Consider the following 19,253-nt stretch of genomic DNA (forward strand, 5'->3'; position numbering starts at 1 on the left):
TAACATGCTCGTGTCACAGACGAGGCCCCTCAATCCATGGGTAGGCTTGTGCTTCCCGGTTTTCTTTTTTTGTTGTCGGAGCTTGAACAGGCACACGGCATCCTGACAGCGCAGCAGTTGGCACAGAATTTTCTTGGCACTAATTCTGATGCTCGACAGCCCCATGCAATAACGGCAAGAGTGGGTGTCATGTTCTATATATTTTTTAATATGAGATGCTAACCGCTGCCTGCCTTTTTAAGAACAGTGTTAACCATTCCACTTTCATCGGGGGACACGGCTACTTACCACTCTTTTGGCCTCCCAAGAAGCAGCAGCGCACAGCACAAAGCTGCAGCAGCCTTCCTCGAAGGCTTCAGCCAAGCCATGTAGTAGTCGAGCATGCAGACCTCGAGGATGTACATGGCTGTTATTTCTTCTATTTGGCTAGCCTGTACACGGGAGCAAGAGAAGTGGAAGCCATGAGATCAATAATCCGAAACTATGTCTACATCAAAAGGCAATCATTCCTGTATCTAAATATGTCCATGGTAGAAAAATTGCTTCATTCTAAATGCATCTAATTTGCATCTAAATGCAACTAATGGCAAAAGTTGGCGGGAGTTGTTCTCAGTTCCCCCTTAAAGAAAACGTCAGATGCTCTAGACGTGCTTTCGGGCACAGTTCTCTGTGCTTCTTGAAGATGCAAGATGCTCTGATACCGCCTCAACTTGCTACGCGGTGGAGAGGGCCTACAGATCTAGAAAACGCGCGGTGACTACAGAATGTAAGAAACCATTTGTGCGTTGAACCAACATTTGCTCCGTTAATTTACGCTACAATTCCTTGGTCGCGCAAATTAACATCCCGGTACGCAGCATATAGGCGTTTGTGCTTCAGCTGTCTGCCTTCAAATGTTCGCCAAGGCAACAGACCTGACTACTGCCAATTCATTAGCACAACAGCTCTCATACCGTGACACCAATGAGAAACCAGGGCAGTGTCTGTGCTCTGACTGCTATTTTCTAATAGAAGCCCATCAAACCTAGACGTGAACGTCACTCCACAATACACTAGGCGCCTATATTTACCGCTAAGGACAGCAATTAATCTGCAGCATGCCCACTGACCCTGCAACGGAAAGAACGAAACCCAGTGTAAGACCTCCACTAACCTGAGCAGCCTTGCAGTTTCGACGCAGGAAGTTCACCGACAGGGGACGTGCCAGGGACCAGTCGACCGCCCGCAGAATGTCCTTCTCCATCTCCCAAACATCGCTAAACTGGAAATCTGAGATGCAGTCCATCGTCTCCTTGAAGCAAAAAGGAAGCAATGGGTCTTGCGTCTCTTCAAATTTCGCCGCAGGGAAGAGGGCTGCAATCCACAGCCGCCTCATGTTGCCCTCGGCTATGATGCGGACCTGTACGAGGGGAAAAAAAATTGGAGCGGCAGCCGCACAAAACAGTCACGTGACCTTCCGCATTCACAGGTTCCGGCGCAGTTTTCACACGCACAAAGGTTCTTCGGACGCAGTGCAAATGCGGCAAAGTAGCGCCCGCCAAACTTTCTGCTCTGCTCGGCACTAAATATATCAAGATACTCTATGCTCAGGTGTACAAGTGTGTGAAGCTGAAGATGGTGGCCCTGTGTTGCCGCACGAAGTCCTTAATTGCTTATTCGAGATTACACTCAACAAACCACGATGTGCTAATGAAGAGCCGACGAAATGGGACGAGCTAAAGTTGAGTTCTAAGATAGAACGTTGGTTTTCTCCAAAGGCTCGCTTTTCATCATGCTGGTGTCTGTACATATTTAAGACGAGCAATTGCTCAACTCGTGTTCGAAATGCATCGATAGTGCAGTCTAAATACTGCATGAGCAGACTAAAGCACTTTTCCCACTATAATCGCAGCTTGCAGTGTGAGGTGTCATTAAGAGCCCACGGCTGCAGCAACAAACAATCAACTGCCTACTGCTTTCCGCCCTAGAGAATTGTTTAATTCAACTTCGCGTACTGTGCTCTACCTACTGATCAACAGCGGCGGCTATCCCTACCCCCCCCCCCCCCCCCTCATCCATAGCGGCGGTTGTAGTACGTCCTTTATTAACGGGAGTGTAACGTCGACGTCGTCTAAAAGTAAGGGTGGAAGCTGCCCGGAAAACCTCGTATGCTACCTGCGGCATCAAAAATGCCATAACCGAGGCTGTTGTTAAACTATTAAGCAAACAAGGGTAGGGAAATGAGGGGCGCATTATGAGATAGATGTGAAGGAAACCAACAGTGACCGAAACTAAGCAAAGCACAGAGCAATACGTCTAGATTTTTTTATATTTAATTAGTGGTGTCATACTGCGGGAAAGCAAGAGTGAAACTATTTTTGGCTCAAAGATAATTGATTCAATGCACAAGGAAACCACTTCATGCCGATGGTGGGATCCCATCCCGCGACCTCTGAGTTTCGAGTACAGTGCCCCATCAACACATCTACGGCAGAAGCTGTCTAATCTAATTTTGGCGGCACTTACGTTCGTGTAACCTGACCTATCGAGCGCCCACCAGCGCCACCTTCATTCATAGCGCCGGACGCAGTAAGTCCGGTCAAGCAAACGAATTCTTGAGTTTGAAATAATTTAGTGGCGCATATATTTTTCATCAAACGTAAAACTTCTGTATAACATTCGATAAAACTGCAGACCACCCAACGGCAGTCTTTCGTTTTTTTTTTTTTGCTATTAACGTTTTTGCTGGCAGTCCTACCTGCCCGATAGAAAGATTTTCTCACACATCAAAGGAATGGACCTTCAATATTTCCATTACTGTATCTTACTATTTTTCATTCTATAAAATTTTTGTCCGAGAATGTTGGACGTGACTCGAACTCGCAAGACGACACCCAAAAGTACCTAAAGTGATATGCATCTACATCAATTTCGCATGATCTTGCCGAATTGTACAGGTTAATTCTGATGTTTTGTTTTATAACCCTACCGTATCGCTTTAGGCGCGACTCAGCGACAAGCCAGAAAGGTAACGGTAGGAGCATCACCAACCTGCAAATAGTGATCCACAAGTGACACAGCCAGAAACAGCGTCTCTGGCAAGAAGTACAGGACGTCGTGGGTAGCAATCAGGCCGTCAATATGCCGGGCCCGTATCGAGGCATTCACCTCTACTTGCGATCCCAAAAACAAAGGTCGGATGGGCCAGTTGACCTGTAATGAAAGAGGGCATTCTAAAGCACGAACTACAAGCATCAGTATTCAAGCAGGCAATGGCACGTCGCATGCGTATACGTACAAGCAACGTTTAACTTGGTTCCAGCTCAGAGCTAAACGAGAGTAGTTAGTTTTAATCACACTAACACAAGGTAGTTTTAATCACACAGGGTGGGGACAAAGACCCATATCACAAGCATTTCACCCTGGATAAGCCGAACACCAAGCAGGGGAAAGCTTGTACCCATTGAATTACAGGTGGGATCGCGGCGGCATTGGGGACCGTAACCCGCGCCTGCCACAGGTTAGGATGGATCTCATATACCATCCTAACGCAGACTTAGAGGGACCCTGAAAATTTTTGATACCCATGTTGTGTAGTGCAACGCATCTGTATAGGTTGTCATTGCTAACATTCAAGTCAAATTTAAAAGCTCTGCTTGTGCTTTTTTAGTTGGCAAATCATTTTTTGAAACCTACTACTCATATACTCGGATACAATTTGAGAACTCGGCTGCTTTTCCCGGTTAAACGACCCCATTCTAGCCAACGCCATCGGACGATTCTCATGACGCTACTAGCGTGACAAAGCAGCGAGTGTTAGATGAAGGGAATCATCCCTTCCCTCTCTGGTCTGGGGATGAAGAGCTCGCTCCATTGTGGCCTAGCTCCCTTAATGGACACGGTAGCAGGGTCATGGGAACCAGCCGACGCCATTGGCTGTAAGGGGGTCCTCTGTCAGGGTAAAGCGCACACCATAGCACCCTCGAGTTGTATCCGACTGTAGTAGCTCGAAATCTACTACGGCGACGCCCCTTCCCGCATCTTTCTTCCCCTCCCTCGGCGAAGCTTCTCAGTGGGCAGGCCTAGGTGGCGTGGGCGGGGTGGGTAGGGGCGCGGATGAGTGCAGTCCTGACCTGCTTGCTCATTTTTTATTGCGTAAGTAATACTGCGCCAGGCTTCGAGACGACGCGTAGCTCCCGGCGGTAAGCACGGTCAACCTTTAGCCGCGGCGAGGTCAAACAGATAGAGCGCCGTTGCTATAGCGACCCTTTCAGCCGCGCTCCACCAGGCTCCACGCTGCCTACGCAACTTGCCCGGTTGAACCAGAGCTAAACCTCAGCTAATTTTTTCTGGCGCTTCGGCGTGTATGCCTTCACGGGGGCGGAAGGAGCATAGTTTTTAAACGTCAATATCTTCGGTTGTAATGACGCTAGCTCAAAAACTTTGCGGCAAGGTGACGAGTGACGGAGTGCATATCGCTCGCAATCTTTGTCTGGCCTCAGTACATACTATTTAATGATCCCTTGCGAACTCCGACTGCGATTTTGCTTTAAACGACGTTATATTTTGACGCACAAATGACACCGGAGTGATGCCCGGAGGCTAGCTTCTCAGACAACCGCTGCCTCTTGCTCCCGTTTATTTTAATTTTGCAGTCCCTGCAATTCGCGTGCATTCATGCGAATTACCCATGTCACAAAATTTCACCAATCAATAGCATTTTGCTGGTTTTGCAGTATCACGCAGGTACACTATATGCCCAAATCTTTTTCTTGTGCCACAATCGGGAAACAAAGACGTACGGGACAAGGAAGGGTTCACTTGACAGTGAGGTCCGTGGAAAAGGGTTGCAAGTGTTTTAAGATCCTGACTAATCACCATACGAACGACCAAATATTAGAGCGCAGAGTTTTCCTTGCTGTGTTTCTACAGTTGTTGGTGCTTCTAGCCTGCAGCAGTGCGGTTAGCAAGGCTCCTAGAAAATACTGAACGATGCTCACCTCTTGCATGAACATGTTGTAAGAAATGTCTTTCACATATTCAGTGCTAAACAGAGGCTCCTCGTCGCCATCAGCATCAATATCCGGCACCCCCGGTGGCAGTTTGGATGTCGCGGTCCAGACGCGCGAAGTGACAGGACGCTTGAACGGTTTCTTTTCTACGGTGATGTGTTCCTCCTTTGCGTTCGGGTGCACCGTTTTCGATATTGTGTCGCCATATCTCGAGCCCCACTGCATTGTGAGAGGATAACGAAAAATCACAGCATATGGGGAATTAGTAAACTGCGTAGAACAACGATCTCTGCATTCTACTAGAATCAATGCGCATTCTGTTAACCTCATCAGCTTTAGAGGCCGAATTACTACTCATCGTTCGGCGGCAAGACGCGCTCAGCTAAAGTATTTGTAAAATGAGCGATACACTAAAGCATAAGCGAAAATTTAGGCACCCCGTTTTTCTCATAATCACACGACACTGATCTAGCCGAGGGTTGTTATACTCGACGACGGCAAGGAATATTAGCTGCTCCATTTTTTCTGTGATGCAGTCGTTAAAAAATTACGAACACTTGTAATCTACATAGCTTAAATACGCCCTTAAGTCTCATACCAAAGTTTTACGGCATGCAAATGAACTTAGTTGCCCCTCAAAACGAGATTATATTGAAATGCATAAGGGTAGCCGGCTTCGATGTACGACGCCGACCTCCCTAAACAGGTTTCCGTAATATGTGCACTGAGAGGGGTAAAGACATTCAAATATAATCATTCAGGCCCTGACACAATAATTAAACATTGTAATATGGACGTGAAGCGAACACATTGAGGACAGTGACTAATTTTTAGCATATTTTCAGGCTTTCAAAGTAAAAAAAAACGTCTACGACACCTCAAAACAGTAACGCAGACAAATCATCAAATGGCGGAAATGCCCCAATTACATAAGGGCCCTTGTTCATCCACACAGTTCAAGGTTATCTTTGAAATAGTCTACTGGGAAGACTAAAAGATTCGGGGACACTTAAACTCCGCCTGAAACGAATGCATGACAGCGTTAAAAGCCAGTAGCTACTTTTTTTCCTTGCATCTCTCCAATTACAGTTATTAGTAGACATCCGTAAGCAGACTGTGCCACAAGACACACGTGGTCTCCTTTAACCAAGTCGTGCAAACGTGCCTGAATGGTAGCAAATCTGTCTAGAAACGCAGAGGTCATGGGGTCGATTCCAGTTAAAATATTCCGATATTCTTTTGGACGTATTTCGCTTTACCTCCTAGCATGTGACAACGCCCTCTCGTTCTTTCGACGAACGTTCTGCAAACGACGGCTGTCAGCATCACTGCGTTTCTGCAATGCCGTACCCCTCATAGTTTCTTCGAAAAAAATGCGAGAAACAAAGCGAGCAGAAGAAAAGAAAAAGCAACAACTCTATCGGGACCGTTTTTTTTTTGTTGTATTAACAAACCCAGAGCACTTCACTGCTAAAAAACCACATACACGACTATAACACTAGTGGTAAAGCACTAGCCGAGACGATTAACATTAACTGTTTCACACTGGTTTACTCCTGGATGAGTAAAAGAAAAATGAAAAATAGATCACAGGTGGTAATTGGCTTGCAGTAAAAATAATGACTAGAAACAAAGAGGGCCAGAACTAGCTACTGCCATATAAAATGCAAAGCAGTTAAACATTAAAAACAAGACCAGCAACAAGTGTCTCTTTGCTCACCACATAAACAAGTATACAAACAGGTTTGATACCTAAATTTGTCCCCCTCAATTGCATCATTCCAGTGATGAAATCGTGCACTGTTCGCCCGATCCTGTCACATAACACTGCGCCGAGAATTCGAGCGACAGTACTTGCTTAGTAAACTTTAAAGCCTTTCAGTTCTGCGTAGCTTTTGAATAGCCATAACCAAGCCGTCAAAAGACTTAAGCAGAATCTCGAATATACTATGTCAGCACCAAAAAAAAAAAAGCAATGCCCGCCAACCAGGGGATTCTAATATTCGGAAAACTGCCGCAGCCAAATCATCAAGGTGGGGGCCAACTTACCTACTAACTCGCATAACTCGCGCCCTCGCGTAAATGCGCACCCGCAATTTATTACCCAAACATGTATGAAAAAATGCACCAACGTGCACACGGGTGCACTGAAGGCAGGTTGTGGAAGATCGGCGCCAACGTGTTGCCGTGTACGGCTGTGAAAGGTTCGAGCAGCGAGAGGACGCCGGCCGCGCCACTCTGAAGGTGTAACCACGTAGTAACTGGCCAGACCAAGCCAAAGCAATCTATAACTGCTGCCTGCGAGGTGCGAGCATGTCGGGTAGTGCCCATTCTCTGGCACCTCTACGTGCAAGAAGTTCGTAATTAATTTCTTAAACTACGTCCGATAAAGAAAATTATATTCCCGTGCGACTTGCTCGGCCCACTCATGCTGGTGGTTGCTTTCCAATACAAGGTGTCCGGAATCCTAAAAAACCGAACCGCTGGTGGTTCGGTTTGCCGCTAGTCAGCCGGGCCTTTCGAGAGGACGCCGTTTTAGCGCCGTTCATCTCCACTGGCTCCTGACTGCTGGCACTGCGATTGTATCGTTGCGCGATTATTGCTTAGAGCTGCGTATGCGGCGTCATGCCATCCCGCGGGGAAGGTTGGGGGTCGACGTATGTGCGACAATGTAGCGCACATATGCTCGTTATGACCTTTGTGGAGTTTTTTTAACACGTGTTCGCGAAATCACCGCATCTCTTCTTGGCACCATAAATTACTAACCCTAAAGCTTGCTATGTGAGGTAAGTTCACAGTGCCGGCCGCGCTCAAGTTATATTACCAGATAATAGCTCAAAGTGCTTATTTTTACTCATGCTTGTACAAGCATTTCATGAGAGCCGCGCCGACCACCACGAGCGAACCCAACTGTCGATGCGAATGCGGTTGCGTCCGTTTCGTAGCGAGCACCCAGTGTTGCCCAAATGACAATAACACTCGGCTAAATTTGGCTCTGTATACTTGCAATGAGGGTAAATTGTCGCTTAGGCACAGGAGAACAAATTGGCACCGCACTTCCACCCCGCGTGCAGCTGCCGTCACGTTGGGGGAAATGTAGTGCACGTGCTCCAGGTAGTGCCGCTGAAGCAATGCGGAGTCCAAGAAAATGCGGCCCGCGAGGTCGCGTGACGAATAAAGTTAGATTGCTGACACCTTCTAAAGTAATGTCAAGTTTCAATAACGCAGTAATTATTAATCCAGTATGCGACATTAAAGGTTAAGAAGAAGGCATGCACATATTTCCGTAGCCTAGTAAAATCTGTCACTGGTGGGCCGGTGGACTCCGGTACTACGTCTTGTTGGGGGTTAGAGTATGATGAACAATCATACCAAGGCGCTCAATTGTAATTATATAGCTCATGCTTCTTTCCGTGTGCGAAACCATCCCCTTGGGATTTATGAGCTGAAACACCTCCAAAACCGACTACAATGAACAAGTGTGTGAATGCCTCAAAAACCAAAGCGCCGCAGGGCTTCGACCAGCGGTCAGAATGGGAACCATATATTCTGGGCCAACAAATTAAAGCCGCTAAATAAACTCACCCAAATCACCGGTAGAGAGAAAGTCGCCATGCTGCAGGTTCAGCCTCGATCCGCCGTGCTTCCACGCCGTCTGTGCAGCCGTCGCCAACCGTCTGGTACGAAAGACTTGAGGCCAGCAGCGTTGCTTAAAAACTGCGGACTCCAACGCACACCAAAGACGTCGAACCTTGGACTGGACTTCCCCCCTTATATTGGCGTCACCTGCTGTCGTACTTCCGGCCCCTGTCAGGCCCCGCTATTATGCTGGTGAGTTGAGCACAATGGCAGCTAGTAGGAAACTAAGTACCCCACCAATGACTAATGCCCTTATCAACACGTCATCCATCCTCAGTCCTGCTGGTGAAGATAGCTACCTCTCGCATTTTTTTTTCTGGGAGAAGTTCTTTACAATGAGGCCCGAAGACGGGAATACAGGGAAGTACCCTACAGATGACTAATCCCCTCTCGCTGGACAAGTTGGCTTCCTTGCTGGCACGTTTTCGGTGAAAAGTCCTTTACAATGGGGCAGGAACAGAATGAAGTACCACACCAGTGACTGATCGCCTCAACAACACCTGCTCAATTTTCAGACCTGCTGGACAAGCAGGCTGCGCCTCTATCGCATTTTTTCTGAGAAGAGTTCTTTACAACGGGGCGTGTGGCCTCACTTTGGGCAAATAGTAGGGGTGTGCGAATAGCAAATTTCTCGAATACGAATCGAATACGGCGACAACCTTGAAGCTTAGTCTTAACAAGTAAAGATATAGTAAAAAAAAAAGAGTTCGTCCCCCCGTGATCACGCCACGTGATAGCGTGCGGTAAAATCTAGCCCTGCTGCGTGCGCGCATGCGCGATTTAGCGCGGCAGACTGACTGTAGATGAACCTCCTTGTTGTAGACATCCCGCGCCACAAGCCACGCATACGCGCGCACTAAAACATACCAGAATCAAAACATAAAGGACTGATTGGGAGAGCGAAAAACTGAGGCAGAAGACGGCTTCATAAACACTCGGCTTGCGAACGCTGGCACTCTGGCCGCGTGACGTAACGCTCCCTAAGAGTATTCGGCTAGATACGAATATTCGCGTCGGATCGAATATCCGAAACAGCACGAATACTTGGATTTCGAATCGAATACGAATACTGAAAATATAATATTCGAATTATATTCGAAAATTTCGAATATTCGCACACCCCTAGCAAATAGTTAACAGCCGTGCTGTGAAGCTAGACCACGTGGGCGAGTCATCTGTTCACAGTGCAGTGCTGTAGGCTGTCAGCGCTGGCTTTATTCCGTTCACTCCTCGACTCAAGGGCGCAGGCGATGCAGGCCAGATCTTTCAGCGCTGTGTTTCTCTTTTTCTTGAGCTCCTTCACTTGTACCGGTCTTTTCGCTTGAGATATACAATGCATGCATTGCCCTTGTCTAATGAAACTTAATCTCTTCTGCAGTGCCGCAGGTATGGTGACTCCTCCCCTGTTTTCGGCAGGCATGCCTAGCACGTGTTCAGATCCTTACTAAAGAATGGCTCATTCGTTGCGTTCACTTTGGTTTTGCAATGGCTAATGCAGAGCTCCGTGTTCGTGCCACTTACCTAAGTCCCCGTCGGGCCATCCACTGAGATCCGGTGCTGAGACAGGACAGAAAATTTGGAGGCCAGATAAGGTACCCGGATGGGCCAACTAAGCGTAAGCGCGGGCATCGATGCACCGCAAGGACAGCACATATAAGAGATGTGCTAGTGGCATGTCCGAGATAGTCTTAGAAAGCCGACAACCATTCTAGCAACTGGCAGCAAAGCCATTAAATGGGAGCTAGTAAAAACAGCGCGGAGACTGACGCGATAAATTAATACTTTATGCAGAAGTGGGACACCCGGATCACCCTTGGACTAATAAATAGTATTTGTTTCTACGAATAGTAGGACAACATATGTTAAAGGCTAGAAGGGTCATCTATGGGTCTTTAAATTAACTATAAATACCATGATCTTAATGAAATGGCGAAAGGAGTGTCAGCAGGCGTTTGTTTCGACACAGCGACGTTTGCGGCCTCAATTTTTTGCATAGATACATTTCTTACCTGCAGTCTTTATGCTACGCATATCGGTAGGAATGCTAGAAGCCTGTTATAAATTGATTGGAATTACCAGAAGCACACACAAGTTTTATCTTTGAAAGTGGGATCGCCGGTGCGGAGGCATAAGGCTCGGCAATGACTACTACAGGCAAGCATCTATAGCTCGGTATTCCGTTCCACTAGGGACCTAACGTGGTTGTATATTTCGAAGGAAAGGTTAGCCCTGTGCCAAAGAGACAAACTGTTCCTCAGCCTTCCAGTCGGCTTCGGAATTTCGACATCGAGTTATAGGAATGATGATTCTCAAGCGCCCTCCGCATCTTCCGTGGAGACATCACAAAATAGTAATTGTGCCCTTGGAAGCGCGCGAACTTACGTTTTTTTTTGTATCTGAATTTTTAATTGGCGCCATTCTTCTTTGCACGGCGTAGGGAATGTTCCGCGCTGTGCTTTCTGAGCTGTGCGCTAGTGACAGGAGCGGCAAGTAGCCTGAAAACGGCTGCGAAGTACTATGACGTCACAAAGAAAGAGTGATGGCTGTAGAGCATCGGATCTACAGCGTTGCCGGAGAGGAAATGCGCATGAATTATTTGTCCTGTTTAGCATATACCTTCATTCTTCTTATTCTCCATTCAAAAACTTTTCTTCTTCCGTCTCGCTTCTCATTGTTTTTCTCTTGTTGCTGGTGTAATTTGTGCATTACATGCTAGACTTGCTCACCTCGCTAGTTGTCGACTTTTATTCAGCCACTACAGCAGCTGTATAGACACGCCTTCTACTGTGGACGCAGATGCCTGCTACCGATCACACCATTCGTGATTTCGTGAATATTATTTACAGAACATCTGTTCTTTTCAGCTTGCACTTTGATGCGCTCATCGGTAAATGAAATCCATGAAACGCAGGCGTTTAAAAGGCCTTTCGGTACCGATGTCGTTATGCTTTGAACCGAAAATTTTCCATCGTTGTAACGTGGCGTTAGATTCGCACAGCATTACGATACGATGGCAAATTCTAAGAAATCAATATTTCAAGTGTATATGTATTACAAATTGTGTTCAGCGTATTGAAACAACATGTGACTATAGGCGGTGCCGTAGTGGAGGGCTTCCTATTAATTTATGCAATCTGGGGTTTTGTTAACATGCGCTGACATCGCAAAGTAGAGGAGTTTTTGTATTTGGCCTCCACGTAAATATCGATGCTGTGAATGGGATCGAACCAGCGTCCTTGAGATCAGCACCCGAACGGCAAAGCCACTGAGCCACCATGGCGACCCCATAATGATTAAGATTATTATTGAATAATGCAGTAACATTGCGCACACACTACATTCTCAGCCTTCGATGTATATGCATTTAACGCTTTACCGACTTGTTATTGCACGTATGATGTTTTATTCATCCTGATATATAATGGCGGCTTCTCTCATAGCTCTTTACTGCATTTTATTTATTAAGCCGCTTGACACTGTTGCCTGAAAGTATATTCAGTAAATCCTGATTTCATGCAATTCTGTATAAAGTGAACAGCCGCCCCCTGTTCTTCTTTCTATCGCTCCTCTTTTCTTTCCCCTCACTCTCCTCATACTGTGCCTTGCATTGCCGCTAGTCGCAGCTCAGATGCTCCAAGCTTCGATGGCAGATGCTGCGGCTCGCAACATCTTTTCCTTCTGTTTTTGATACATAATTAAAAAAACAACTAATATTAATAAATCCCGCTTTCTCTTGTGACCAATATGTGAATGTCTGCACCACATGATCGCCCTTGAAATCACGGAAGTGTCCTAGTCACTTCAGACATATTTGATGGGCAGAAACCACGCTCACATCAGGAAGGCGCACGCGTGGACGGACGCCGCACTCACAAGTTGTTTATTGCAAGAACACGTGCAGAATGAAAGACCTGCGTTACATATCTGCTGACAGGCTAAGCAAAACAAAGTGCAGTGGTAAGTACACGCGCTAAAGGAAATACTAGGTGCTAGACACATCGTAAAACACCTCCCCACATAGATAGTGTCCGAAGTATGAAACCGAATCCGCCAAAGGCTGATTTTAGCCCGTTCTTCAGTTTCGCGCTATCGACGTCCGCAGCGAACATTGTAAGGAATACGATGAAGACGAAGGGCCAGCCGTTCTTCTTCATCGCTGTGACTCTCCTGCTTCCGCTGCCATTGGTGGTTCCTGCCCGTTCTGCCTTACAGCTGTTCCGTGTGCTTGTGGTCTCTTCACCACCAGGAAATGGGTTCTGTAAATAGACGACTGTCTTGAGCGACCATAGCTCTTCTTAGCTACTTCCGTTGTTCTAGCTCCGTCGGCGTGGACGCCGTCCGCAGCACAGCAGACCTCGGCATCGCGTCAAGATGCTGCGCGCCAGTAGCCGCAAGGCGTGTTTACGTTGTGACTCGGCGAACTTGGAAGCGTGCCTAGAGCTGTGTAGAGGTCGGCTGCGGTATATATTACAAAACCAGCCGTCGAGACAGCGCGGAAGTGCCATGTTGTGCAAGGCGACTAGTGCTGCATTGAAATGGCGCCTAGTAGTTTGGACCAGATTAATATGAAAATTATTTGCTCTCACACCACACCTGCGGATAGAGCATTCGCGTTACAAACTCATAATCGTGCTGACAGTTCTTTTTTCAAATATGTTGCCCCTCCGAGGCGCCGGACTGGCAAAACAACTCGTCTCGGCTGACTTCTGCGGTCGGTAGGCCAGCAGGAGTCCACAGAAGAATAACACGTGTGCCGTGTGCAACGCTGCAAGCTGGGCGGCGATGAGAATCGAGGAGGATATTTCCAAGGGGTCTTCAAGGTTGCGCACCTCCGGATCTTGCCTGGATCTTCCTCCTGGATCTTCCTCCGCCTGGAACTTGCCTCCCGTCGCGAGATCACTGACGAATTATCTGCTCAAATGAGCCAGATGGACGCGTTTAGCTATAAGCCTGGGAAACACCTTTCTAGGACTAAAATACGATGAAAATGACGAAAATTCTTTTAATTTCCCCTTCCCACCTTACAGGCTTACTACAGGCATTTTATTCGTCCCGTAAAAATATTTCTTTCTAGTGGTATACCAGATAGCTCTCTAAAAAATACGTCGCATTCGCAGTAAAATTCAGTGCAGCAGGAAACGTTTGCAATATTTGTCGTTTTTTTTTTCAGAAATAAACACAGAAAAAGGCGGAGTTAAAACTCAGATTTTTTTCTGTATTCTTTTACATGTTTTCTTTTCTACCGAACTTGTATGATTGTTTTAATCTTTTCCTTCCCGCCCCTTTGAAGGGCTTAAATCTGTCGTTTTTAGAGGCCGTACGCGAAAGGGGGTGTGTCCCCAGTGCACTTGTTCCGCAATTTGACTCGGACATTAAGCGATAGGCAGAAGTGCTGCACACTTTAGCCAAGCATATACCACTGTTGCATTTGCGGGTGAAAGCGCCGCATGCAACCTTAAGATGTCTTAGATAACCGACGCTAAGTTATCTCACCCAGGCGGAATTTTCCTTTTATTCTTTACGCTTATTTGGAGTGCGGTAATGCCGACTCAGATCCGTTATCGCGTCCGTGGGTCATATCTCCCGCAGCTCCTATTTAAACCAAGCCCGTGCGTGGCTTCCCTTCATGAACGTCTGACGCTGTTTAGCGTTTAGATAACCCTTGCCGAAAGCCTTAGCAGCTTCGGTAGCTGAAGAATCACTGCATCCAGCTGAAGCGGTGCGTATGATGACTTTCTGTTTACAATGCTCCCCTTACCGATTGCAGATGCATGAGATTTTACAGCGTAGTAGTTGCTAAGTTTCTGACTTGTCAAAGTTTGACCGATGCTACGAACGATGGTGGATATGTGCTATGTGAGGTTTGCATCCCAAAGCTAGACATGGTGTATGGGAAACAATAGTGGAGGACTTTGGGTTTATGTCGACCAACTGGGATCCTATAACACACACTGACATCGCGCAGAACACGCGCGTCTCCCGAATTCGCCTTCATCGAGATGCTGCTTTTGCGGTCCGGAATCGATCCCTCAGTCTCTGGGTCCAGTAGGCGAACGCCTTAGCCACTAAACCACCGCCGCTGGACAGGCACACAATTTCGTGGCATAAATTTATACTCCGTGGTTCTTTTAAATTGCGTTGCAATTCTCAGCACTGGGCTACTTTTCATTTTGATTAAAGTGATACTCAGCCATGTTTTTGAAGCTGCAGTTTTTTATGCAATCGAAAGCGTAACTGTTATAAATGATTAATATGTAAATTTGCGAGAGAAAAAAACGCCCTAAAAAGATTTTTCTACCATTTCGTATGGCACTGCTGCTACTGCGGCCGCGTGTGGAAGCTGCAGATGTGACGTGATAAAACCCCCTCCGCATGTGCGCGATTCACATCACTGTATGTTCATCGTCGACGGGATATAGTTTTCCGCGTACGAGGTTGGCTTCACTCTCCACTTTCCCAAGACCCACCTTCGTAATGATCTTTAAGAGCAGCGAAAAAAAAATGATGAAGCCCAGGGCACAACAGCACCTTGGTTCCAAGGACGCGATACATCTCTGAGATGAGAAGCTGTGAACATTACAGAATTGTGCGGAGCAGCCATGGCTAAATTGGACGCCTTTAACTGGCGATAGTTTAATGGTATTCATTTGTGTTGTTATCTTGCAAAAACCACCCTGTTTCTTCGTAGGGAAATTTCCTGTTTGGTCGAAAGGATCATTAAATCTCCAGCATCGCCAAATTCGAAAATCTGAAGTCTAGAACGTTCCAGTGCTTTCCTTTGGATTATCGTATGGAATTGTATGCTAACTTTATCCACTCGTTCACCTTAATCCACCGACTGATTCTCACTAAGCCATCTTTTATTTCTGGGGTAGGCCTAATTCTCAAATTTAGGTGATTCTCTCCAGTATTTTGAGATGGGCCAAAATCAAACTTCTGTCACGTTTTCTTCTTTAAGAATGTGGTCAGCAAGGCCCCAAGTTTTTCGCAGCTTTTTCTCTACGTGGATTAGCCAACTATAGCCGGATACAACTGAAGGTCAAAGGACCGCCTTCCAGCCTAATGCATCGGCCGATTCTCATGACACTGCTAGCATGAGAATGCAGGGAGCGGCGTGACAAGAGAGACAGAACTCCTTGATGAAAAACAGAGATTCTACCCGGCCTGAATATTCGCTGACGTGCCACTCTGCGTAGGGGAGAAAGAAGAGACCAGACCCATTCATCTGCCACTCCCTTCATTGACACGATAGCAGGGTCACGAGAATTGGCCGACTCAGCTGGCTGGAAGGGGGGCCTTCGAAGAGGAAAAGACCCTTCGTTCTTGTGTTCTATCCGACTATAATGCAGGTGTGTTGAGAATGCTTGGCATGGAGCTCTATAGACAATACGCTGTTATGTTTCACTTCTCAAGAAGACACAAAGCAAGCAATACCAGGGGCCGTATTCTATACGCTGGCTGTTTTCTGTTGTCCATTTCGCGTCCATTCAGTCCTCTGTAGTAACTGATACACCTGCAGCTTTCTAGGGTCTGGGGCAAGTGACCTGCCGTTGGGTTGTTGGCGACCGCATCTTACCATTGCCTGATGTCCGGTAATCAACCTTATCAACGGCCGGGTCGCTTGCCATAGAGCTTGAAGCCACGAGTATAACCCAGCGACCATTGACAGAGGAGCGTATAGACGCGAAATGGACCATGGACCCGCCGCGGTGGATAAGTGGATGAGGCGCTCGTCTACTGATACGAAGTGCCCGGGTTCTAACCCGACCGCGGCGGCCGCGTTTCTAGGGAGCTGCGATGCTGTGCGATGTCAGTGTACGTTATAGGTCCCCTGGTGGTCGAAATTATTTCCGAAGTCTTCCACTACGGCCCCTCTTTCTTCCTTTCCTCTTTGACTCCCTGGTCTATCCCATCCCTTGCGGCGCGATTTGGGTGTCTACCGAGATATGTCACAGTTACTGCGCCATTTTCTTGTCTCAAATCCAATTTCATTTCATTTCAAATGGACACATTGTAGAACACGGCCCCAGGTTTACATTTGAGATGAGGATATAAATGGAGGTTGGCGCTGTTTTCTTACTTAGGTAGCGCTTAAAAAGAGTAGCGTCCTTCCGAGGATATAACTCATGCAACAGCAAATAAATGGCGCTTTAATACTGTCAATTTAATCCCTCGGAGCTTAGATCCCTACCCGCAAAACCACGAAAAATTTCTTGTCATCGTCCCAGGCGCATAGTAAGACTCCTATTACTCCACCGAAGCGGCGGCCGCCGCGCTAAGCTTAAACCAGGCTCAGACGCGCCCAAACCGGCTTTCGCAACGATGGTGCGTGCTGTTTAAGCGGAGGAGATTAGTCCAAAACAGCTTGCTGAAAGACACTGGGAGACGATTCTCCGTCACCATAACCGCTTCCACACCACCGGGATAAAAGCCCAACTAGCACCGACATCAGACGCATGCAAGCCGCCGAACGCCGCCGCCACGCCAGCGGCAGCAGCGAACGCGGAGTCAGCGTCTGTCCCTGCTAAGCAGACGCGACAACAGCTTATCAAGCCTCCGCCGCTCCGAGCGTGCCTTCAAACGTCTTCAAAGTCGTCGTGCGTCCGCGGGGCGAACTCGCTCTTTCCTCATTTAACAGTGATATGTTGGTCAAATGTTTAGGGGAATCCCCTAAGGTGGAGTAAATTTATAAGGGAGTAATTACTCATTGGCATCCACCCGCGTGCAGCCACACGGCTAAAAAGGAAAGACAGCTTTCTCAGAAACTTCGTAGTTAAAGAAAAATTAGTCCTGGTCCGGGTTTCGAACCCGGGACCACCGCTTCACCGGAGCAGTCGCTCTCTCGCCCTACCATAAGCTTGCCGTCCCCTAATCAAAGTTCGCCTTATATTTACCGGGTCCTCTCAGGCGCAGTTCTTTCATATGTTTCATGAGGAAAAAAGGATTGTTCAATTTATGGCGGTGCCTTGATATAACTAACACTTACTTTTAAACCATACTGTAATGAAAAGCATCACAATGTCATATATGAATGTGGCGTTGCGCAGAGGCTGCATGAGCGAATGCAGTCTTCTCCGACCGCGAGAAAGTGTGTCCACATCGAAAAGAATGCGTCTGCATCGCTACATGTAAGTGTCATAAAGTTTGGTGACCTGGTACTCTGTTCTTTAAGCATGCAGGCACTATGGTATCTATTCAGCCTTTATTTTAGTGCCGGCCTCTTTCTCAGGTAGCTACCGCTAACCAACTCAGCAAGCAGCGTTTTTCTTTGACAGCGACATCAAGGCGGGCTGATCACTGGCAACGAGAAGGACTAAGTTAAAAAATAAATGTAACTCAAAACGGCAACTAGTGATCTTCCAAGGCAACCTTAGGCCTATTGTGAGACATTCCAGCGGCTAAAAAGACAGGGACGAAGGTAGACGAGACAGGACGAACGCCGGACTTCAACTGTCGTGTCTATTCTACCTTCTTCCCTGTCTTTTCAGCCGCTGGAGTGTCTCACAATAGTACTAGCAACCAACTAGCCCAACTTTCTACGCTTAATAACCTTAGGCCGCATCTTCTGATAAAATTCACCCTGCCGGAGAGAAAACTTGATGAGCCAGAACAGTGGTGTGCGCAGTAGATTTGACAAGAGAGAGAGAGAGAAGATAAAGGGATTTTAATGAGGAAAAGGTGGAGAGGTCGCGTGAAGTATGCAGCTGCTCGCGCTTATTTAAGTTTCTCCTGTTCGTTGCAGGCACCCGCTGGTAACCTCCATGGCTCTCTACGCCACGCTCTTATGCATGTTGGCCACAACAACAGTAGTGCACGCAAAACCCCAAGTTCATTCAACGTTCGAGCTGGCTGAGAATGCCTCGTTGGAGATGACCCAGAGGCTCGCCGATATAAAAAGTGTGTCACTTCGCTTGAAAACTACAGCTCCGGTTCGATGATAATCCCGCTTGTTGAGCACAAAGAACTGGCTCAAGCGACTGCTGAATACAAAAAAAAAACTATACAAGATAAATCTGCGTCGCTGGGACGCTTCCAAGTGTCTGTATACTGGGTCTCTCGAATCAAATTACTCCCATCTTTTACCTCCATCAGCAAAGGTTAAAAATTGATGATTGCGACGATCCACTCAATGAGTGGCTCTAACTCGAATTTCGTGGTTAAATACTTTTACAACGAATGCTGTTATAGCTTTGGTTTAGCCATGTATCTCTGCATTCTACTGTGGAACCTACAGCGTCAGCTGTAAGAACTTAATTAGTGTAATAATTTGTTAGAACTTACTTAATAGAAGTTCATGCATATTCGTTTGATTGATTTCAATTCAGTTGCCACCTGCGAACCGCGGCAGCTGCAAAAGTGGAGAGAGGAAAATCTCCCTCCATGTCTAGAGGGGACGAAAAAGAGGGAAAGTGTGAGAAGGAAGAGAGAAAGAGAGTGGTGACGGGTCGCCAGATCAGATTCCTCTATTCGCAAGAGGACGGCTGCACCTGGACGCGACTGTGTGTCGCGTCCTTGCTTCGTCCCTCGTCTGCCATCGCTACAATGTTCAGTAGGCTGTTGATATAGATTCCGATGCACCTGCCCGGCCGACTGGCTCAGGTAGATGGCATAAAACACGCACTC

The 19,253-nt window shown here is 47.1% G+C and overlaps 1 protein-coding gene across 1 annotated transcript; it reads right to left on the bottom strand.

The window, feature by feature from the left end:
* Positions 1 to 247: 247 nt before the first annotated feature.
* Positions 248 to 5,118, bottom strand: LOC149363046 (G2/mitotic-specific cyclin-B2-like). The gene is made up of 4 exons (XM_089569870.1): positions 4,980 to 5,118; positions 3,031 to 3,192; positions 1,154 to 1,399; positions 248 to 431 (listed from the first exon to the last, which is right to left on the bottom strand). The coding sequence occupies exons 1-4, from the start codon at positions 4,992 to 4,994 to the stop codon at positions 285 to 287; spliced, it is 570 nt and encodes a 189-aa protein (XP_089425996.1). The 5' UTR covers positions 4,995 to 5,118; the 3' UTR covers positions 248 to 284.
* Between the last annotated feature and the right edge of the window lie 14,135 nt (positions 5,119 to 19,253).

Source organism: Amblyomma mixtum, chromosome 2, assembly GCF_055824585.1.
Source record: "Amblyomma mixtum isolate Tamu chromosome 2, ASM5582458v1, whole genome shotgun sequence".
Classification (NCBI taxonomy): Eukaryota; Metazoa; Arthropoda; class Arachnida; order Ixodida; family Ixodidae; genus Amblyomma; species Amblyomma mixtum.

Coding starts and splice junctions, on each gene's coding strand:
- LOC149363046 (XM_089569870.1), bottom strand. Junction 1,400..3,030: donor TTGTGGATCACTATTTGCAG/GTTGGTGATGCT, acceptor CCCCTCGTACAG/GTCCGCATCATAGCCGAGGG. Junction 432..1,153: donor GAAACTGCAAGGCTGCTCAG/GTTAGTGGAGGT, acceptor TCCCGTGTACAG/GCTAGCCAAATAGAAGAAAT.